Source organism: Hoplias malabaricus, chromosome X2, assembly GCF_029633855.1.
Source record: "Hoplias malabaricus isolate fHopMal1 chromosome X2, fHopMal1.hap1, whole genome shotgun sequence".
Classification (NCBI taxonomy): domain Eukaryota; kingdom Metazoa; phylum Chordata; class Actinopteri; order Characiformes; family Erythrinidae; genus Hoplias; species Hoplias malabaricus.
Genome location: NC_089819.1, coordinates 43,086,653 through 43,105,107, shown reverse-complemented (window position 1 = coordinate 43,105,107; position 18,455 = coordinate 43,086,653). Strand labels below are relative to the sequence as shown.

At 39.6% G+C, this 18,455-nt stretch overlaps 1 protein-coding gene across 1 annotated transcript in view; it reads left to right on the top strand.

The window, feature by feature from the left end:
• Positions 1-15,759, top strand: part of LOC136677107 (protein ENTREP2-like) — a 227,633-nt gene extending 211,874 nt beyond the window's left edge. Inside the window, exons 6-12 of the mRNA XM_066654524.1 lie at positions 242-402; positions 2,327-2,462; positions 9,064-9,142; positions 10,564-11,172; positions 11,945-12,016; positions 12,369-12,685; positions 13,916-15,759. Coding sequence (XP_066510621.1) covers positions 242-402; positions 2,327-2,462; positions 9,064-9,142; positions 10,564-11,172; positions 11,945-12,016; positions 12,369-12,685; positions 13,916-14,131 — 1,590 coding nt within the window. The 3' untranslated portion in view covers positions 14,132-15,759. The remainder of the gene's footprint in view (positions 1-241; positions 403-2,326; positions 2,463-9,063; positions 9,143-10,563; positions 11,173-11,944; positions 12,017-12,368; positions 12,686-13,915) is intronic.
• Positions 15,760-18,455: the final 2,696 nt, after the last annotated feature.

Genomic DNA, 18,455 nt, shown 5'->3' with positions numbered 1-18,455 from the left:
CCAATAGAAATGCTCCAAAAATCTTTTCACATTGACTCCCATTGAAAGTTAAGAAGGTTTTTTCCTTCTATAAAGTTACTATTTTGGAGATTTATGTTTTTCTTTGGAGAAAGATATGGCTGATTCATGGCCATTAATTTTTCTTTCACTCTTAGCAGTGGCAGCATTTTTACTTATGGAAAGGAAAGATGTCATGCATATTTACTAAAACAAAGTGAATGTGTGTGTTTGTTGGTTCCAGTTCATGCCTCACCGAGCTCAGGCCCTGAGCGCTGACTGCATGACACCTCACGGCACCATCCTGCACCAGACGCTGGACTTTGATGAGTTCATTCCACCTATTCCCCCACCCCCATACTACCCACCAGAGTACACCTGCACCCCTGTACTGGAGGGGCACAGGTAGAGTAACTACACACATATTCACACATATGTACCCACCAACTGTACTATTTAAAGGATCAGCCACACTTACATTTTTTGATTGTTTTTATTTATTTTTAATTGAAAAGGGTTTGTTAAAAAATCATGCAAACTAACCTATACTTTTAGGCCTTACACTTCTATATAAAATTGGTTGGCATGGCTGGGTAGCTGCACCCAAGCCTATAAAACCTGAATCTTAATTGCCAAGTCTGGAGTGGTATAAACCAAGTCAATATAAATTTCATATGATACAGTTCCTGGTGTTTTTACCTTTGTTATGCAGCTTTTTGAGCCAAATTCGCTGTAGTGTAAATTAGCAAAGGTTAGCAGCTGCTCAGACAGTCCACATTGTAGAGCAGCTGTGTGCAAGGCCCAGTGTGTACCCACCATCGATTCTGCCCTGTGTCCACTCATAAAACCTGCTGATGAGTCTCTTTGGCCCTAGGCTACGCCTGCATGCCAATGAAGCCTTAAACTCAGATTAAGCTCAAGCGCCTGGGCACATATGCTGTTAGCTACAAATCACCTGATTAGCATGACATCATGAAGCGCTGGGAGATTGATGGGGACACCCTTTTACACCCCAATACCCTGCAGCAATACAGGGAAGGAGTTTAATTAAAAATATGGGATACTTCAGTAGGTTTGATATAATGAAAAAAGAATAATAGATTTCACATCCTTGGGTTTGGTTTTTGACTGCAAAATCCTAATCAGATTTCTTCATTTTTCACTGCAAATTTATTCGAGCTACTAGAATTCCCCATTGTGGACATATATCTTTTAATTGGACATTCACAGCTTTTTTGTTATACAAAGCATGACATGGAATGGAACACTCTGGAATTGCTTCACATGAGCTCAGTTCAGCATGCTTAGTCCCAAACATGGGCTAGAGGAGTATGGTCTCTGGTTCAGTCCTTCACAGGGCAACACCCACTCACGCATTCACTCACACACTCACATCTGCTGTGGACACTTTTGATTATGAACCAATTTCTGTAGCACATATACAAATTACGTTGAGATGAAACTGCTTTGCAGTCCCTGCAGTAACCAGTTTATGCTTCATAGAGTGGTTCCCCCACATGGGAGTGGGCATGTCTAAAAGAGATTTAGTGCAGAATCACTGATACAACCAGGCCATTGGGTGTCGTGACAGAATCACTGGAAAAAATTACTCTTGGCTCTTGGCTCTTTAAAGCAGCACATGACAATTTATTTATTTATTATTGCTCAGTCCAATGTGTGTTTAACTAGAGCAAAGTTGTGGGGCTCCCTGAGGAAAGGTTTGAGAAGCACTGATAAAGAGAAAAAATACAGGAGGCAAGTGTTGCTCAATGCAGAGCTGTCACCCTCTGTTTTAATATATTTCGAGTAGTGCATTACAGCATCAACAAAACAATGCACTTCAGCCATCACACTTTTCAATCTTGTTCTTATTTCTCAAAACAAGTAACACATTTACTAGGTGTTTTTTTAGCATACACCTCACAAACTGAAATCACCTGCTGTTGGTTTGTGGTAAAAAAGACAGCTAATAATAAGAAGAAGAAGAACAAACTACTATTTATTATTATTATTATTTATGTATGTATATTTGTTATTATTATTGTTAATATTATTGTTGTTGTGGCAGTTATTAATCATATTTTTCTTACTATTATAATTATTGTTGTTATTATTATTATTATGAAAACTGCAAGCCTTGATCATTATACACTTAACACAAGCTTAATTTCCCAAAGAAAATACATATTACTGGGACTGGAAGCTACTATTCAAAGAAGAAAAACAAAAGCCAAAACAACAACCGCAAAACTTACTAGCTGTACAGAAAAGTTGAAAATATGAGATACAGTTGGATGCATTTCATAATCACTGTCCTCTCTCCCATCAGAGGCTTGCATCTAGACTTCCCTCACTCTCCCTTCAGTGCTATATACGGAGTGCCCATCAACAGCCCAGGAACCCTGTACCCTTCAGAACTCCCACCTCCATATGAGTCAGTGGTGGGCCACACCCCCGCCAGCCAGGTAAGAGCATATTTCATTCTACCTGAATTGCCTGAACATGGATAGAGGTCAGTCCTGCCCTTAAGAGAGAAGAGCTCATTTAAACATACCAATCAGTTTTGTGTACACTGGTCACTGTAACACAATTAAAGCATTTACACAATTCCACCCTTACTCCCAAATGTAGTAGAAGAATCAAGACAGGCTTCTTTAGCCTTAGATTACAGGATTGAGGCAAAAGTACCTAAGCACATATTAGGGTAAGTAGGAATATATTTTTGACTGTAGTGAAGAGTGGTAGTTAATACTAATGTAAGCCTAGTGTTCTGCAAGCTAGTTGTTTTTCCTAGGCTTTCATTTGTACAGTGGTGTTTTAAAAAAAACAGTGGTATGTTTTGGAAGGGTTTTACTCTTGAAAGTGTCAGATTTCACATATTTGAGAAGTTGTCCCCATTGTGTATTCTTGTTATAAGATTGTGTATGGCCCCATGAGACATGTTGTAACTGGAACCAAACCACAATGCAGACTAGCTAACAATCCCCAAAGATTGGACTGATAACATGCAAATTAAGCATCATGGGCAACTGGGACAGGGACATTGCCTTGGTTTGATCTTTGAGATATGGTTGTCTGTTAATTAAGGTGGAAAAGAGGCTTTGTATATTGTTCATGTCAATGCTAGGAATAATCACATGAAGAAAAACAGAGTAAAGTCAGTACAAAAATCAGTTTGTCTTCTGAGATTTGTGGTTGAGAGATGATTGTCCTGATCCATTCAAGTGTGAAGGAGATTCAATTATCGGTGTATGAGGGTGTGTGAGGGGGAGAGAGAGAGAGAGATAGAGAGAGAGAGACTGCAGTCTGAAATAAATGGCTCTCATTAATGACACTAGGAGATTTCCCTCTCCAGTTGACCCCATTCGTTAGTGACCTCTGATGCCCTAATCTTAGAGAGCACCTAGCTCATGTCACATGTAATGGCACATAAAAAGTATGATGACAGTTTCATTTCTGCGAGGTCCGTAGAAAACGGAACCTCATATTGCCAATACATCACCCGCATTACCACAGTCCTGTTCATGCAGGAATTCCTCTGTCCCTGACGCTATTTTTGAGAAGGGCTGCTGTCATGTGCATATCCAATCTTCCAAAAGTGTTACTCCTTTTCAATTACTCCTATTCATCTGAGCGACGCTCGGCTCTTCAAGAGCTCTTCTTGTGCACTCGAGGGCTGGGGGGGAGAAAAAAAATTAAATCCAAGTGGCTTTTGTAATGGGTTATAATTTTTGGCGCAGCAGCCATGCGGTCCAGAGGAATTCCATTCCGCCGAAATAAAAGAAGCAAAAAAGAAATAAGCTTCCACGTCAAGAGCGAGGGCCCACTTTTCACTGATGATTTTCTTCTGGCTCGCTCAGGAAAGCAAGACAAATCACAGAGGGGCACTCAACCTGCTCCAAGTTCATCACCAAGCCAGTGATTAAGCCCTGTTTTGAAAGATCTGTTTTGCCAGCAAGAAGAAATATGAGAAGGAATTCAGCATGGGTGGGAATCACAATAGACGTAACAATGTAATATTATCATAATGCTTGCGTTCATAAGATTTTATTGTTTCACACCCCCCTTCCAGTGAAAATCAATTGTGAGGTTTTCAGTAAGCTAGAAGTGAAATAGGCAGGCAGCGACATGGCTCTGCATTTTGTCTTCACTTCACTGTCCTAAACACAAGGTTTCTTACTTCATTAATCTAAGCAACCAATCCTGTCAACTTGAGGGACCAAGCTTTCAAAATACAGGTGAGTGATGGACGGGTGGGTGGAGATAAAATTGTATATTCATAGTTTGCGTTTACTAACCAAAGGCATTAAGGTATTGTTTTGCTTGGAAATAATTTCTTAATGTGTGATTCTAGTGAACAGAGATGTGTTTTAGGGGTTTAATCAATGACTGGACAGTTACTTTAAAGATTTAAAGTATTGTAACATGACATTATTTGTTCTTATTGGGTTCAAAGATTTCTACTTATGCTGGTATTTGTTATAACAGTGAATTACCTCAATAAGTTTATCAATTCACTGGGCACTGATTGCTAACTGAAGTTATGTATTAACTTTATACTTTGGGAGTAGAACCACGCCCAAACTCACACCCCTCAGCTCTATACATACCCTGCAAACTCACTTCATTTCCACATTGGACAAACTTGCTCCCACCTCCACCCGATCTCCACCCTTTTCTTGTATTGATCTATCCAACTTGGGGGTATAGGTTCATATGCATCCAAAAGCCACACTGAACTCCTCCCCAAACACTTTTCAGTTCATCTCCCTGTTTCAGCTTTACGACTGTGGTCTCCACTAGCAAAATAACATCGTTACAGCTTAAAGAGTTTTTCCAGCTTCTGTTAAACACAAGTCTGCAATATGTGGGTGGATTGAAGCTAGCCACACAGATAGTTGATGTTTCTCAGCTGACCCCTTTGATGCTGACCTCTTGCAGCTAAAGCTTACGGTTTTTACTTCAGTATGTTTAATAACAGAAAATGGACAAGCGATATATTCATTCAAATGATGGTTATTCCAAAGGAGTTTTCCATGAAAGGGAAATCTCTGAAGGAATTTTCTATTTCTGCCAGATTGTGTGGTGCTTCGGAAGCTCTGTGAGGAATCTCGTGATAGTTTGGCTGAGCAGCCAAGCAGTGAATGAATGCAACACTTTCCTGAAATGTGAAACATGCATTTATTTGTCATTGTACCATGGAAAATCAAACGTATCTTCTGCTTTTAACACATCCATGGCAGTGAACACACACACTCACATACTAGTTCACTAGGGTCAGTGAGCATACACACACCTGAAGTGGCAGGAGCCACTCTCTGTACACAGAGAGCGGCTTGAGTAATGTACCTTGCCCAAAGTCATCTCTCCTTGAATGGTTTGAAGGAAGAAACAGCATTGTTCCTTCACTCCCCTTGCCTATTTCTCTAATTAGTAGGTTATGGCTGCCCCTACCTGAAACAGCCATCTTTTTTAAGGGATTACAAGCAGGTACTGATTTGAGTAACAACATCTACCCTGATCATATATATATATATATATATATATATATATATATATTATGGCAAGCCAAACAGGAAATATTTAATGAACTTTGATATATATAGAATGAAAGCTGATATATATAAAATGAACTTTGATATATATAGAATGAACACTGATATATATAGAATGAATGCTGATATATATATAATGAAAGTTCATTAAATATTTCCTGTTTGGCTTGCCATAATATATATTTATATATATATATATACTCTTGAAATGACACAAGTTTTATTTATGAAGAATTTTATGTCAAAGTCACCTTACTATATATAACAATGGATATATATATACAGTAAAATCACATGTAGGCTGCAGTGGAACAGTGACACTGTGGATAGTGTTGCTACCCCACAGCTCCAAGGTTTAGGGATCATCTTGGGTCATTGTTTGTGAGGGGTTTGGTGTTTTCTCCTCATGTCTGCATGGGTTTTCTCTGGGTGCTCTGGTTTCCTCTCACAGCGAGTCTGCCTGGACGCTGATCAGGATGAAGCAGTAATAGAAGGTGAATGAATAAGAGAATTTTAGACTCAGTGATATTCCGGTCAATCGGGAGCAGGTGACAAGCTAATGTATTTCATTTCTGCTTTCCAGACATTACTGTAAGACATATGGTATAATTGGAAACATGCCAGATATGGAAATAGTTTATTGCTTTGAATTAAACAGGATTTCTTTATATACCATTTTCTAAAGACATTTAAGTCATACATAAATCATATTCTAATTCATATTGGGCCTTAAAAGCGCACTTACACACTTCTTATAACTTCAGCGTGCACAGACAGGATTAACGTGTTGTTGGCTGAAACTGGAGATACATGTATATTTGCTGTTTTCTGTGACATCACAAAACAAAGGATTAAATATTAGCTGTATTTGCTGTTTTATTCATTGTATAAACTGGAGAGGGATACAGTTTGAATGTACATCAGACACTTATTTCAAAACAGAACAGGCCATTTAAGGCTTTATACCTCAGTAAGGCAATGATCCTTAACATTTTTCAGCTGCTGCTCTCTTACAGCTTTTATCTCCTTCTCTGAGGAGGTGCTCTTCGGGTTAGAAACTATTTAACATGATCTCCATAGCCACTAGTATAAAAAAGGGGGAGGGAAAGGTTTTAACTCCACAATAAAAAAATACATTCACGTGTAAGATATAGGACAGTAGGCCAGTGACCCATGTCAGGTTTGCTGAATTCTTTCTCTAGATTTAGAGTCATAAAAGACAGCCTAAAGTCAGATAAAAATATTAAGATCACGTAGATAATTTGAATAATACTGATTATCGCGTCACACAATAGCAGATTTGCTGGGCTATATTAGGCAACAAGAGAACAGTTGGCTATCATAGTTGACATGTTGGATGCATAAGCAGTGGACAAGCGTGAAGACTTTGTGGTGGTCACATCATTGGGAATTAAAGAGGGACGCTTATGGGATGCTCTTAGTAAGTCACGATGAGTACCTGGAAACAGTGGTCCAAAGAGGGACAAATCACCAAATAACAACAAGGTGTTGAGTACCCAAGGCTTAACAAAGATTATCCGATCTGGTCTGAAATGACAAAATGCTGACTTTGGTACAAATCATTTTGAAATGTTTAATGAAGCATACAGGAGTCTAAAAATACATTACATTGCACCTTGTTGTATATAGGGTTGTGTAGAGTGATCAGAGACTGATCAGAATACCCACAACACCACCAGTCCATTTGGAACAATGGAAGAATGAGGTCTGGTCTGACGAGTCCTTTTTCATTTGGCTCCATGAAGCACTGTGGACATTGGCGAGAGTGTGACGCTGAGAAACCTCATGTGCAACCTCTCATTTGAACACAGATTTAACATGTGCCACCTCTATAAAAGTATATTATGCAGGTGGTCTTAATGTTTTGGTTCATTTGTGTATCTGTCACACTCTTCATAAATCTGCTTGCACTATAAACTGTGTTGTCTGTTCAAGTCTCAGTACATCTATGTAATTCCTGGTCTCTATCCTGTTCAAATAGGTTAATGAAGTACTTGAAGATGCAGCAAATGTGTGTCAACAGAGAGGGTTTATTGTTGAGGAGTGCAACATTGCCCCCTGCTGATATGGGGTTGCCAGCACTGCTGGGTTGCCAGATGTCAAGGTGCTACAGACTCTTCAGCAGCAGATGTTCTTCTTTTGTTTTCCCCTCCTCCTGTGGAGTTCTTTGCCCTCCTCCACTGCACAAGAGACACACTTTTATCCCATCAGCATGTTGTGCAGGAGGTCTTAAAAAGAAGCAAAGCCTTTCCAGTGATCTGGGAGGAGAAATGAATGAGCTTTATTTCTTTACATTTAGCTGTATACACCTCGCTTTTTCATTGTCTCTCTAGAAGAAATGCAGTGCATTTCAATAGATATTTTAGTATATAACAGTAAAAACATTAATTTTGATACATTTTCAACTCAGATTTAGTCATTCACACAAAAAATTTCAGAATCCTTATGAGATAATAATTGACCTACAAGGTCAATGCTGTGGTAAGTGGAAAGGGAGGCACTGTGGCACAAGAGGTAGTATCGCTGTCACACAGTTACAGGGTCCTGGGATTGTGGGTTTGCGCCCCACTCAAGGTGACTGTCTGCAAGGAGTTTGGTGTGTTCTACCATATCCGTCTGGACTTTCTCCAGGTGCTCCGGTCACCTCCCATGGTCCAAAATCACTACTCAAAAAATTATCCATAAATGTGAGTGAATGTGTGAGTGTGTGTCGCCCTGCAAAAACTGGCACCCCCGCCAGGGTTTGTTCCCACCTTGCGCCCAGTGATTCCGGGGAGTGGGTCCCCTACATTGGGGTGACCATGTTTGAAATAGGTTTTGTACAAAATCATTGATACATCCAGGCCACTAGGTGACAGTATAACAGCTGCTTTGTAATGTAAGTAAATGTAATGTAAATAATAATTAATAAGAAAACAAAGGATGAATGTAACCTTTTTAACCTAACAATGCTTCATACAGTGCTTACATACAGAAAAATATCATCTGGGAGCCCCTATCTAAATAAAGATGTCTTCCAGTACTAGACCGGTGGTGTAGGGCTGTCTTTGGGGGGTCAATTGAACCCAAAAATACTATTTATAAGAGCTATGTTTTGTAAATACTGCTTTTTACTGGTCTAGAATTTAAAGATTGAAACCTATTTTCTTTAAGCAGAGAGTTCTTTTGAGTGAATTAGGGTTAACCTAATAGTCAGGCATAAGTGACAAGGTCTTAACACTGCAACACACCCCTTTACATTTCCATGTGAATTTAAACAAACTTGTGATCATTTATACAGATTATTGTCATGGTGGTGGTAGCTTCCATTACCTGTTTTTATCCTCATAGCTCAATTGTAAAAGCAAAGAAGCCAAGCTAAGGTAGCTGTAGTTTCTCAAATGAATAACTTCACTTGTGGTAAGAGGAGCATTAACTAAATCTGTGTTTTCTGTTGACAGATACTGCTTTGGTGTCTGTGTGACCATCATGTGTTAATGTCTTGCTGCAGGTTACCACCAGTTTGGAGCAGCAGGCAACAGAGTCCAGCATGTGTGAGAGGAACACTACAGCAGGCCTTAGCACTCAGGGTAAGTGACCTCTGAAATCCCACTCTGGAATTTCTGATCAAATCTTTCTAAATGTATTATCTCCATCTTCCAAAACTAATTTACGTGTTCGGTTTGAAACAGACGAGAACATATTTTTTAATGCTGCCTAGACTACTGCACACAGTCCTGCTCCAGCAAACCCCTACACACTATTACTCTCATTTCCAATGAGACATCCCTTTGGGAATAGGCTTTTTTTTATTGCAGGTCATCCTGAAATATTTCCATAATATAAAGAGCAGCTGGGCTAGACATTTAATACCTGTGTGTGTTTGGGCTGAAGCTTGAAGAAACCCCAATGAAAAGAGATGTGAAAATAGTTTAAAACCAAACACTAACATTCCACTTGCTCTAATTTGGGGTTTGGGTTGTATCGAGTGCCAGATATAAGTCATAAAAGTAATACTGCACACAGTCTGACCTATTACACTGCAGAAGTACATTATATCTTATCAATGTAGCAGATTAAATGCTCTTATCAGTGCAGTGTAATGCACGCTAAATGAAAGTACTTCTGCTCATGTCTCATTTTGCCTGTGTCAGCATCACTGTATCTGAGGCAAGCTGGCAAATAGCAGTTTTATATATATATATCTTTGAAATGAAAATTTGACCAAAGCACTTTATCTGCTATTATAAAATCTATGATATCTACTGCATGTCATTTTTAGACATTTGTACAGTGTATCAGAGGACTAGTCTTTTATAAGCAGAGTAAAAAAGATGTTTAGTGCTAGTATATCATAAGCTACCACTGGAGGTGCTGAATTCTATCCCATTTAATAAATTGCTTTGAAGCTATTTGGAGACTCTGTTATGCTTGATAAAATGTATTATGTACAATGGGTTATATATCTCCACTCAAATGTGCACTCACAGCTGGTATAATCTCTATAGAAAATCATGAAATGAAATAGGGCACAGCTGCACATAAGTCTAAGTTCACCATGCCCAATGTCGAGTGCAGTCTAGAGAAGTACAAAGCCACGCAGAACAGGCTGGTTTATGGAACAGGTTGTTGGTTGGTGGACTATTCTCAGTCCAGTAGTGACATTGAGTGGGTTATAAACTCCAGCAGCACTGCTGTGTCTGATCCAATCCATAACAACACATCACGTACTAACACCAAATCCACCACGTCAGTGTCACTGCAGCTTCAAGCAGGACCCACAACCAAAATCATACCAGCTCTGTAGTGGTCCTCTGGGGGTCCTGACCATTGAAGAGCAGGGTATAATGGGGAATGAAAGTATGCAACAGATGGAGTACAGGCTTCAATTATACAAGTACAAAGTATAACATCTATGATTTCAGACAAATCAATGTTCCACTGAGCTTATATTTGTATTCTGTTTTCTATCAATTAGCAGTTTATTTAATGTTTCCTCTAATGCTTACAGCATCAGTGGACAGTGCTTCCCTGATGGTGTCCGAAATGGTGGATATTCCTGACCGCAGTTGCTCCTCAGAGGACCTGTGCTCTCTGGAGGTTCAAGGTTCAGACTCTTCTCCCTACAGTACACTCCATACAGCTCCCGTAGATGGCAGCTGCACCAGCCTGGAGCACAGTGTTCGCTCCTCCATGCGACGGGACACACGTTCTACTGCCTGTCCTGATCCCATTGAGTCCACTGTCATCCAGGACTCCGCTGCCACCTTGCCAGAGAACATAGATCTTCCTGCAGCCTCCCTTCAGCCTAGAGATGGAGCCGGTACAAAGTTAACACTCCCAGTTCCCCTAGTTTCTGAACCCCAGCCTAGTGCCTCCAGCCCTGGAGCTGCAGCATCTGCCCGGAGCCCTTTGGCCTGCTCTTCTCCCTCCCCCTCTCCCTCTGGCCGGCCCAAAGGGGCTCGGCTTTGCTTCAGCGTCTGGACCCCTCATTCATCCTCTACCTCAGCCCATGGCAGCTCAGAGCGCCCTCGCACGCTCCGAGCAAAACGATACCGCAAGTTGGCTAGAATTGTACGCTCCACCAGTGATCCTGTCTCCTGCAACTCCATAACCAGAAGTACGTGATCCATGCATTAAATACACATACTGAATATTATAAATATTGTATTATATAGTATATAATGTAGTCCATTATAACAGAAGAATCATAATGAATTAAACAATTTATTTAATACAAAATACTTCATTCAGTTCTTGAGTCCAAAGTATTTGTATAAAGTTAATTTTTAGTTCACTACATCATTTGAACACAGCAGCTGTCCTACACGTTGTGTGAGAATGTAATGTTGAATGGACCATTAGGAAACCTGCTCCAAAATTTCTTGGAAAAAAATCTTTTTACATTGACATCCATTGAAATTTCAGCAGGTCTTTTCATTCTCCTAGAAGTTACATTGTTTTTCTTTGGAAAACAACAATACGCAATAGACTATGATTCAGTTCCCTTCCTGGGTAAGCACACCTTGCACAGGACTCCTAACACTGCATTTACCTCCCTTCATTATGTGATTAGAATGGTAATTTAATATCAATATATATCACAATATAAAATGCTTCAATAACAATGATAATGAAAAATATTAATATTGAAAAAGCCAGTTTATGTTTGATGTTGATGTCATACTTCTTGTTTGTTCTTGGATGTTTTTTCTGTGAATTTTATACTGTTCATATCAATATCTGAATTATATTGTATCAACCAAAACAAAAATATATATATTGTTATATACATATTCTCCATATTTTCTCAAGCCCTAATAAGAATTGTAAGTTACTCTGCATAAAACCCTTGACAAACATTCACCAAATGTCCCTCTCTCTATCTGTAGGTGAGAGCTGTAGCTGTACATCTGTAGGAAGTCAAACACAGCAAGAGTCCCCACAGACGCCTTCAGATCAAGGTAGTATCTCTGCTGTTTACTCTGTCACAGCACATCTGTACATGTGCTCAATATACTGCAGGCCTGAGAAAGATCCTTTTCCATTTATCAGATGTGAAATTAAGTGCATTTGAACAATATTTAGTTATGAGTTCTACAGATTTATAATAGTGTCTGCTGAAAGCCATAGATGTAAATGTATAAAACACAATTTATTAAAGATTTTAACCGTCCTGTTATCTCCAATTTTACTAACATCCATTTTCTTTGGGTTAATTTGATGTCAACAATTTAAACACCCAGACCATGATTACAAGTTTAAAAACATGAGCACAGACATCTATATTGTTTGGTTAATTTTACTGTCCCGCAGCCTGCATGGAGCTTTCAGGAAGCATCGTGTCCCAGTCCTCCAAACCCAGCAGCCGTGGTGCTAAGAAGCAGAAGGACGGTGGAAAAGTGGACCTGCGTCTCAAAGCCCTTCACCCAGCCACCACAGAGAGACCTCACTCGCTAGCGGACCTCAAGACCTACAAAGACACTAAGATACTGGTGGCCAGGTTTCTGGAGCACTCCAGCTGTGGCCTCCCTCCAGAAGTGCAACAAGTGGTCAATAGCATCAAGTACGTCATCAAATCAGATGAGAAGCACATGGAGGAGGCCATATTTAGTGCCAGCATTCTAGATCAGGTGAGAGTGTCGAGTTAAAGGAGTAATGTCATTTTTATCAGCCAAAAGTAACAAATAGCATTTATTAAATTATTAATAATAATTTTCTCTTATTTGTAAAGAGCAACTCATAGGAAAATAAACAAACTGCTTTGTAGTTGGTACATGAAGCAGTCGTTTATGCTTTGTGACGTAGGCTCTCCACATGGGGGAAACCATAGTCACAATATGACACTTTTCCACCACATGGTACTCTACTCAACTCTGCATTTGTGCTTTTCATTTATGCAAATCTGGGACCTGAAACTAGGTACTTTTTTGTATCTGCTTGCTGATGGTTCCACCCGAGCCAAGTAGGAACCAAATGTGAGGTGTAAACATTACAGAGTTCTGTTGGGCAATTCTAACAAATGCAGACATCCAGCACAAACTACATCTCCATGCTGCAGTAGGGATCACATTTGTTTTTATTTAACTCAGCAGCTCTTGGATTGGAGACTCCAGTAAGAGCTGGATGGTGCAAACAGGAGTGGAACAACTACACTGATCTGTCTGCGCAGCTGTGTCTGGTTCCTGCTAATGACAGTGTTTTGCAACACCACCAGCTACACTTTGGGGGTGGAGGAAGGGGGGTGTTTGTTATGTTTGTTGTTTGTTTTTTTGCATTATATATATATATATATATATATATTTAACACAAAAGTAATTCTTGAACAAAGAAAAAATATTTCCAAAACTGAGTTTTAATTTAATATCCATTTAACACAAATACACTTGCAATCATTGGATAAATCTAAATTTATGTTCATTGACTAGCTGATTGTTTTATATTGGCCAAGCTCTCCAAGCTCACATGACATAGATAGCTAAACTATTTTGCTACTTATTTGGTAGGTAACCTTTAACCATTGCCATTTTTCACACTGCAGGACTAGAATTATCTTGGCTCTGAGTCTGCAGGTGGATGTTGATGGGTGAGAAGCTGGCTCAAGAGCTAGAACAAAGCAAAACTGTGGACTGATTTGTATTGTCTAAGGACTAGATAGAGGTCATCTACCATAAGACATTTTTAGATCCATTGTACCTCATGGAAAAGGGTTTTAACTCATTGTCTCTCTTTCTCACTTAAGGTCTAGCCGCTTAAACTTTGTCCATAAGGGGGCACCACCAGCAGTTAAATATATTCTGATACTTCATGAGAACAGTTCATCATACCACTCACACTCTGTGTCTTTGTTACTATTTGCACAGGTGATGTCTCAGTCACAGCGAAACATGAACAGCCCCAGAAAGCATGCTCATGAAGAACTACACCTGCAGAGCTGTGGGGCTTTAAGCTCTCCATCCCCATCTCTGCGCCGTCCACATCGGGTAACCAGCCAATCAGCGCCGGCCATGAACCCGGGTCACCAGGCCCCTCACCGGCCCCAAAGCCTCATTAATGAGTGCAGAGAAACAATCCTCTGACCCTAAACTTTGTTTATGGACCCAGACTCCTCATGCCCTCGTACTTCTTGTGCCAAGGACCTAGTCCTAGTTTTCATCAGCAGAAACAGTAGCACTCAGAACACCCAGCAAGTCATCTCGGGCGTGCCTCTTGGGGCGCGAAAGTAAATAAATAATTAAAAAACAACAACAACAACAACAACAACAACATAAAAGAATGTCCACCTCCAGGGGGTGTATTTTTTTTTTTACTTTCTTGCCAGAGAGCTTAAATACTCTGTATTGCCAAAAGTATTCACTCATCCATCCAACTCATTGGATTCAAGTGTTCCAATCACTTTCATGGCCACAGGTGTATAAAACCAAACTACTTCTACAAATATTTTTAGAGCTCAGTGATTTCCAGAATGGTGATAGGATGCCACTTGTCCTGAAATTTCCTCGCTACTAAATATTCCACAGTCAACTGTCAGTGGTATTATAATAAAGTGGAAGCAACTGGGAACAAGAGCAACCCGTTCAAAGTGAGAAAAGTAGCAGGGCGCATAAAATGACAGAGCGGGATCAGTGGATGCCGATGTGCACAGTGTGCATATGTCACCATCTTTCTGCAGACTCAGTTGCTACAGACCTCCAAACTTCATGTGGCCTTCAGATTAGCTCAAGAACAGTGCATAGAGAGCTTCATGGAGTGGGTCTCTATGGCCCAGCAGCTGCATCCAAGCCTTACGTCACCAATCACAAAATGTTGGATGCATTGGTGTAAAGCACGCCACAGTTGGACACAAGAGCAGTGGAGAGGTGTTCTCTGCACTGCCTTTCTCCCGCTTCTATGTCTGGCATTTGATGGACAAGTCTGGGTTTGGCTGTTGCCAGGAGAATGGTACTTGTCTAACTGCACTGTGCCAAGTGTAAAATTTGGTGGAGGGGGGATTATGGCGTGTTGGCATGTATGGATGTTTTTCAGGAGTTGAGCTCAGTTTTTAGTTACAGTGAAAGGAACACTTAATGCTTCAGCATACCACGAATGTTTAGGGGACGACCCCTTCCTGTTCCAACATGACTGCGCACCAGTGCACAAAGCAAGGTCCAAAAAGATATGATTGAGCAAGTTCTGACCCCAACCCGATAGAACAAATTTGGGACGAATTAGAGAGCTTCTCGTCCAACATCACTGTCTGACCTCACAAATGCGCTTTTGGAAGAATGGTCAAAAATTCCCATAAACCCTCTCCTAAACCTTGTGGAAAGCCTTCCCAGAAGAGTTGAAGCTGTTATAGCTGCAAAGGGTGGGCCGACATCATATAAAAACCTATGGTTTAAGAATGGGAAGTCACTCTAATTCATATGTGTGCTAAAGGCAGAAAAGGGAATACTTTTGGCAATGTAGTGTATTTGTGTGTCTTTAGATTTTGGATCTGTGCTAAATAAGACTAATGAATGCCAAAAAAAAAAAGAATATAAAATAAAAATAAGCTCTGAAAAGGAGAGATACTGACTTGGACTCTTTGTGAAACAGTGACAATGATGATGAGACTTTAATTTGGGTTCACTGCTCCTGCTGCAGACATTGTGTGATGTTTAGGACATGATTCTGTCATTGTGTGCCACTGCAGGACAATGAACCTCACAACGCTGGATTATTTAACTTACCTCAGTGTGATATGATTCTTTTCAGTGTTACAAATAAAAATTAATATTCATTTGTATTTCTGTGTGTGGCCTCTTACTGTCATTCAGATATCATCTAGGTTTTTGGAACAGCACCTTGTAATAACCAAAAATAATTTACAGAAATAAATCATTCATAACGTTTAATGTCAATGTCAATTTTATTTATAATGCATTTTTAAACAACAAATGTTGACCCAGTGCTGTTCAGTAATAAATAGGCAAGACATAGTTCAAAAAAACAAAAACACAACATTACCTCTCAACTACATTAAAGGCCAAAGAATAAAAATGAGATTTAAGATGGGATTTAAAAACCAGTAGACCAGTGTAGTGGCTACCCTAACATGTAGTGGCAACTCATCCAGGGCTATGACTGCAAAGGCACGATCACCCCAGTGCTTCAGTCTGGATTTAGGGACTACCAGAAGGAGCTGATCAGCAGATCTAAGTGACCCTGATGGAACATATGGCTGCTGAAAAAGCTCAGAGAGATGGTTGGAGCTAAACCTTTCAATGACTTATAAACAAAGAACTAGATCTTTATATCAATCCTAAAATGGACAGGTAGCCAGTATGTTCTAATTTATGTGTTCTTGTTAAAAGACAAGCAGCAGCGTTTTGAACCAACTGTAGCCGTGAGATGGAGGCCTGACCGAATCCAGCGTAAAGCCTGTTACAATAATCAAGTCTGGATGAATAAAGCATGTATATATGTGTCCAAAGTACAAATCCTTATAGGGGGCTTTGTGACACTACTGCGTCCAAAAATCAACATTTCAGTTTTACTTTCATTGAAGTTCAAAAAATGTAAAGCCATCCAAACTTTAATGTCCTGAAGAGTTTGAATCTCTTTGTCATAAAAGCAAATAGTTGTTGGTATCATCCGCATACATATGAATGGAGACACCACATTAACTCAGAATGGACCCCAGGGGAAGCATGTAAACTGATAATAAAACTTACCCAAGAATGGAACCCTGGGGAACCCCACATGTGAGAGGTGCTGAGGAGGATACAAGATCACCAAGTCTGACAGAGACGCTCTAAAGATCTAAACCATTGCAAAATGGTGCCTTGGATACCAACACACTGCTCCAACAGAAACATAAGGCTGCTGTGGTAGCGTAGTTGTAACTTTGAAACTTCCATCTTCAGGATACATCATCAGTAGGGAATTTTATTTTTAAATAAAGAAGTCATGCTTTACAGATGAGGTGAGTAAGTTTATTTACAACAAATACAATAACAGCAACAATTTTGATACCACTTTACAGTGCCCTTTAACTCCTGATGTATTGTAATTCCCCACAAACAAAAGGTCAACTTGCATATGATACAATACAACACAGAATGTTCTGAGGTGTGCTACTATCGTCACTGTAAAGCCAATCAATTAAAATGAAAGGAACAAATTCCACACATCAAATGCAAATTTATATTCGTCCACCAGGTGGCAGCAGAGAGATATTTCTGCTTACAAGATATTTCCGGTAAAGAAACACTAATGTAAACATTGCAAAATCTAAAGTTGTCTATCGTTGAATTCTATAATAAATATGGATAGTTTTATACTGATCACATCCGAACAAAATTCAGTCTAAAATACGCCTTTCTTGAGCATTTCATACAATGATACTGATATTTTGTGTTTTCTTCAAACTGAACCTATTGAAAATGAAAAACAAATGTTTAAAAAAAACACCTAAGGTCCGCACATTTAGGAAAAGGCTTTTCCTTTTTTTTTTTTGGAATGAGGAAATCGAAAAATAAATAAAAGATACAAAGCGACAAGTAACAAAATCACAGACATCACTGAAAATATCAATAGTTAAACCAAACACACACACACACACACACACACACACACAAATCCATTCTAAAATTCACTCCAGATATCAGCCATATTGAGAGGTTTCCCCTTTTGTTCTTATCCGTTAGAATTTTACTAAATAGACAAGATGAGGACACAGAAGAGACACAAGAAAACGAGACAGTGAGGGATGGATAAATTCAGCTATGCTCTCTTATTAAGCTGTACAGCTAGCCATGCCTACTTTGCAATCCAACAATTATTTATGAAGTGTAAACATAAAGTCACAAAAAATTAATGAGTAATTTTGTTGTCTGGCTAAACTTGGCGCAGCAGGTAGTTTTGCAGTGACACAGCTACAGGGACCTGGACGTTTTCAGTTCAAGTCTTGTTCCGGGTGACTGTCTGTAAGGAGTTTGGTGTGTTCTCCTCGTATTTATGTGGGTTTCCTCCCATAGTCCAAAACCACACGTTGGTAGGCGAATAGGCGACTCAAAAGTGTCCATAGGTGTGAGTGAATGTGCGAGCGTATATGTCGCCCTGTGAAGGACTGGCGCCCCCTCCAGGGTGTGTTCCTGACTGACGCCCAATGATTCCGTGCTGGCTCCAGACCCACCGCTACCCTGGTGTATATGTGTCCATGAAACTAGCTAACACGCACATAAGTGTCTGCTGAATCATCTAAATCTAAAAGTAAATGTTGATAATCAGCTAATTAGCCATATGATGTAATATATATTTTGCCTTTAAAAATAAATAAATAAACATATATATATATATATATATATATATTTTTTTTTTTTTTTTTTTTTTTTTTTTTCTCATGTTACAAACGTTTGGAGAGTAGCAATACTGACCAAT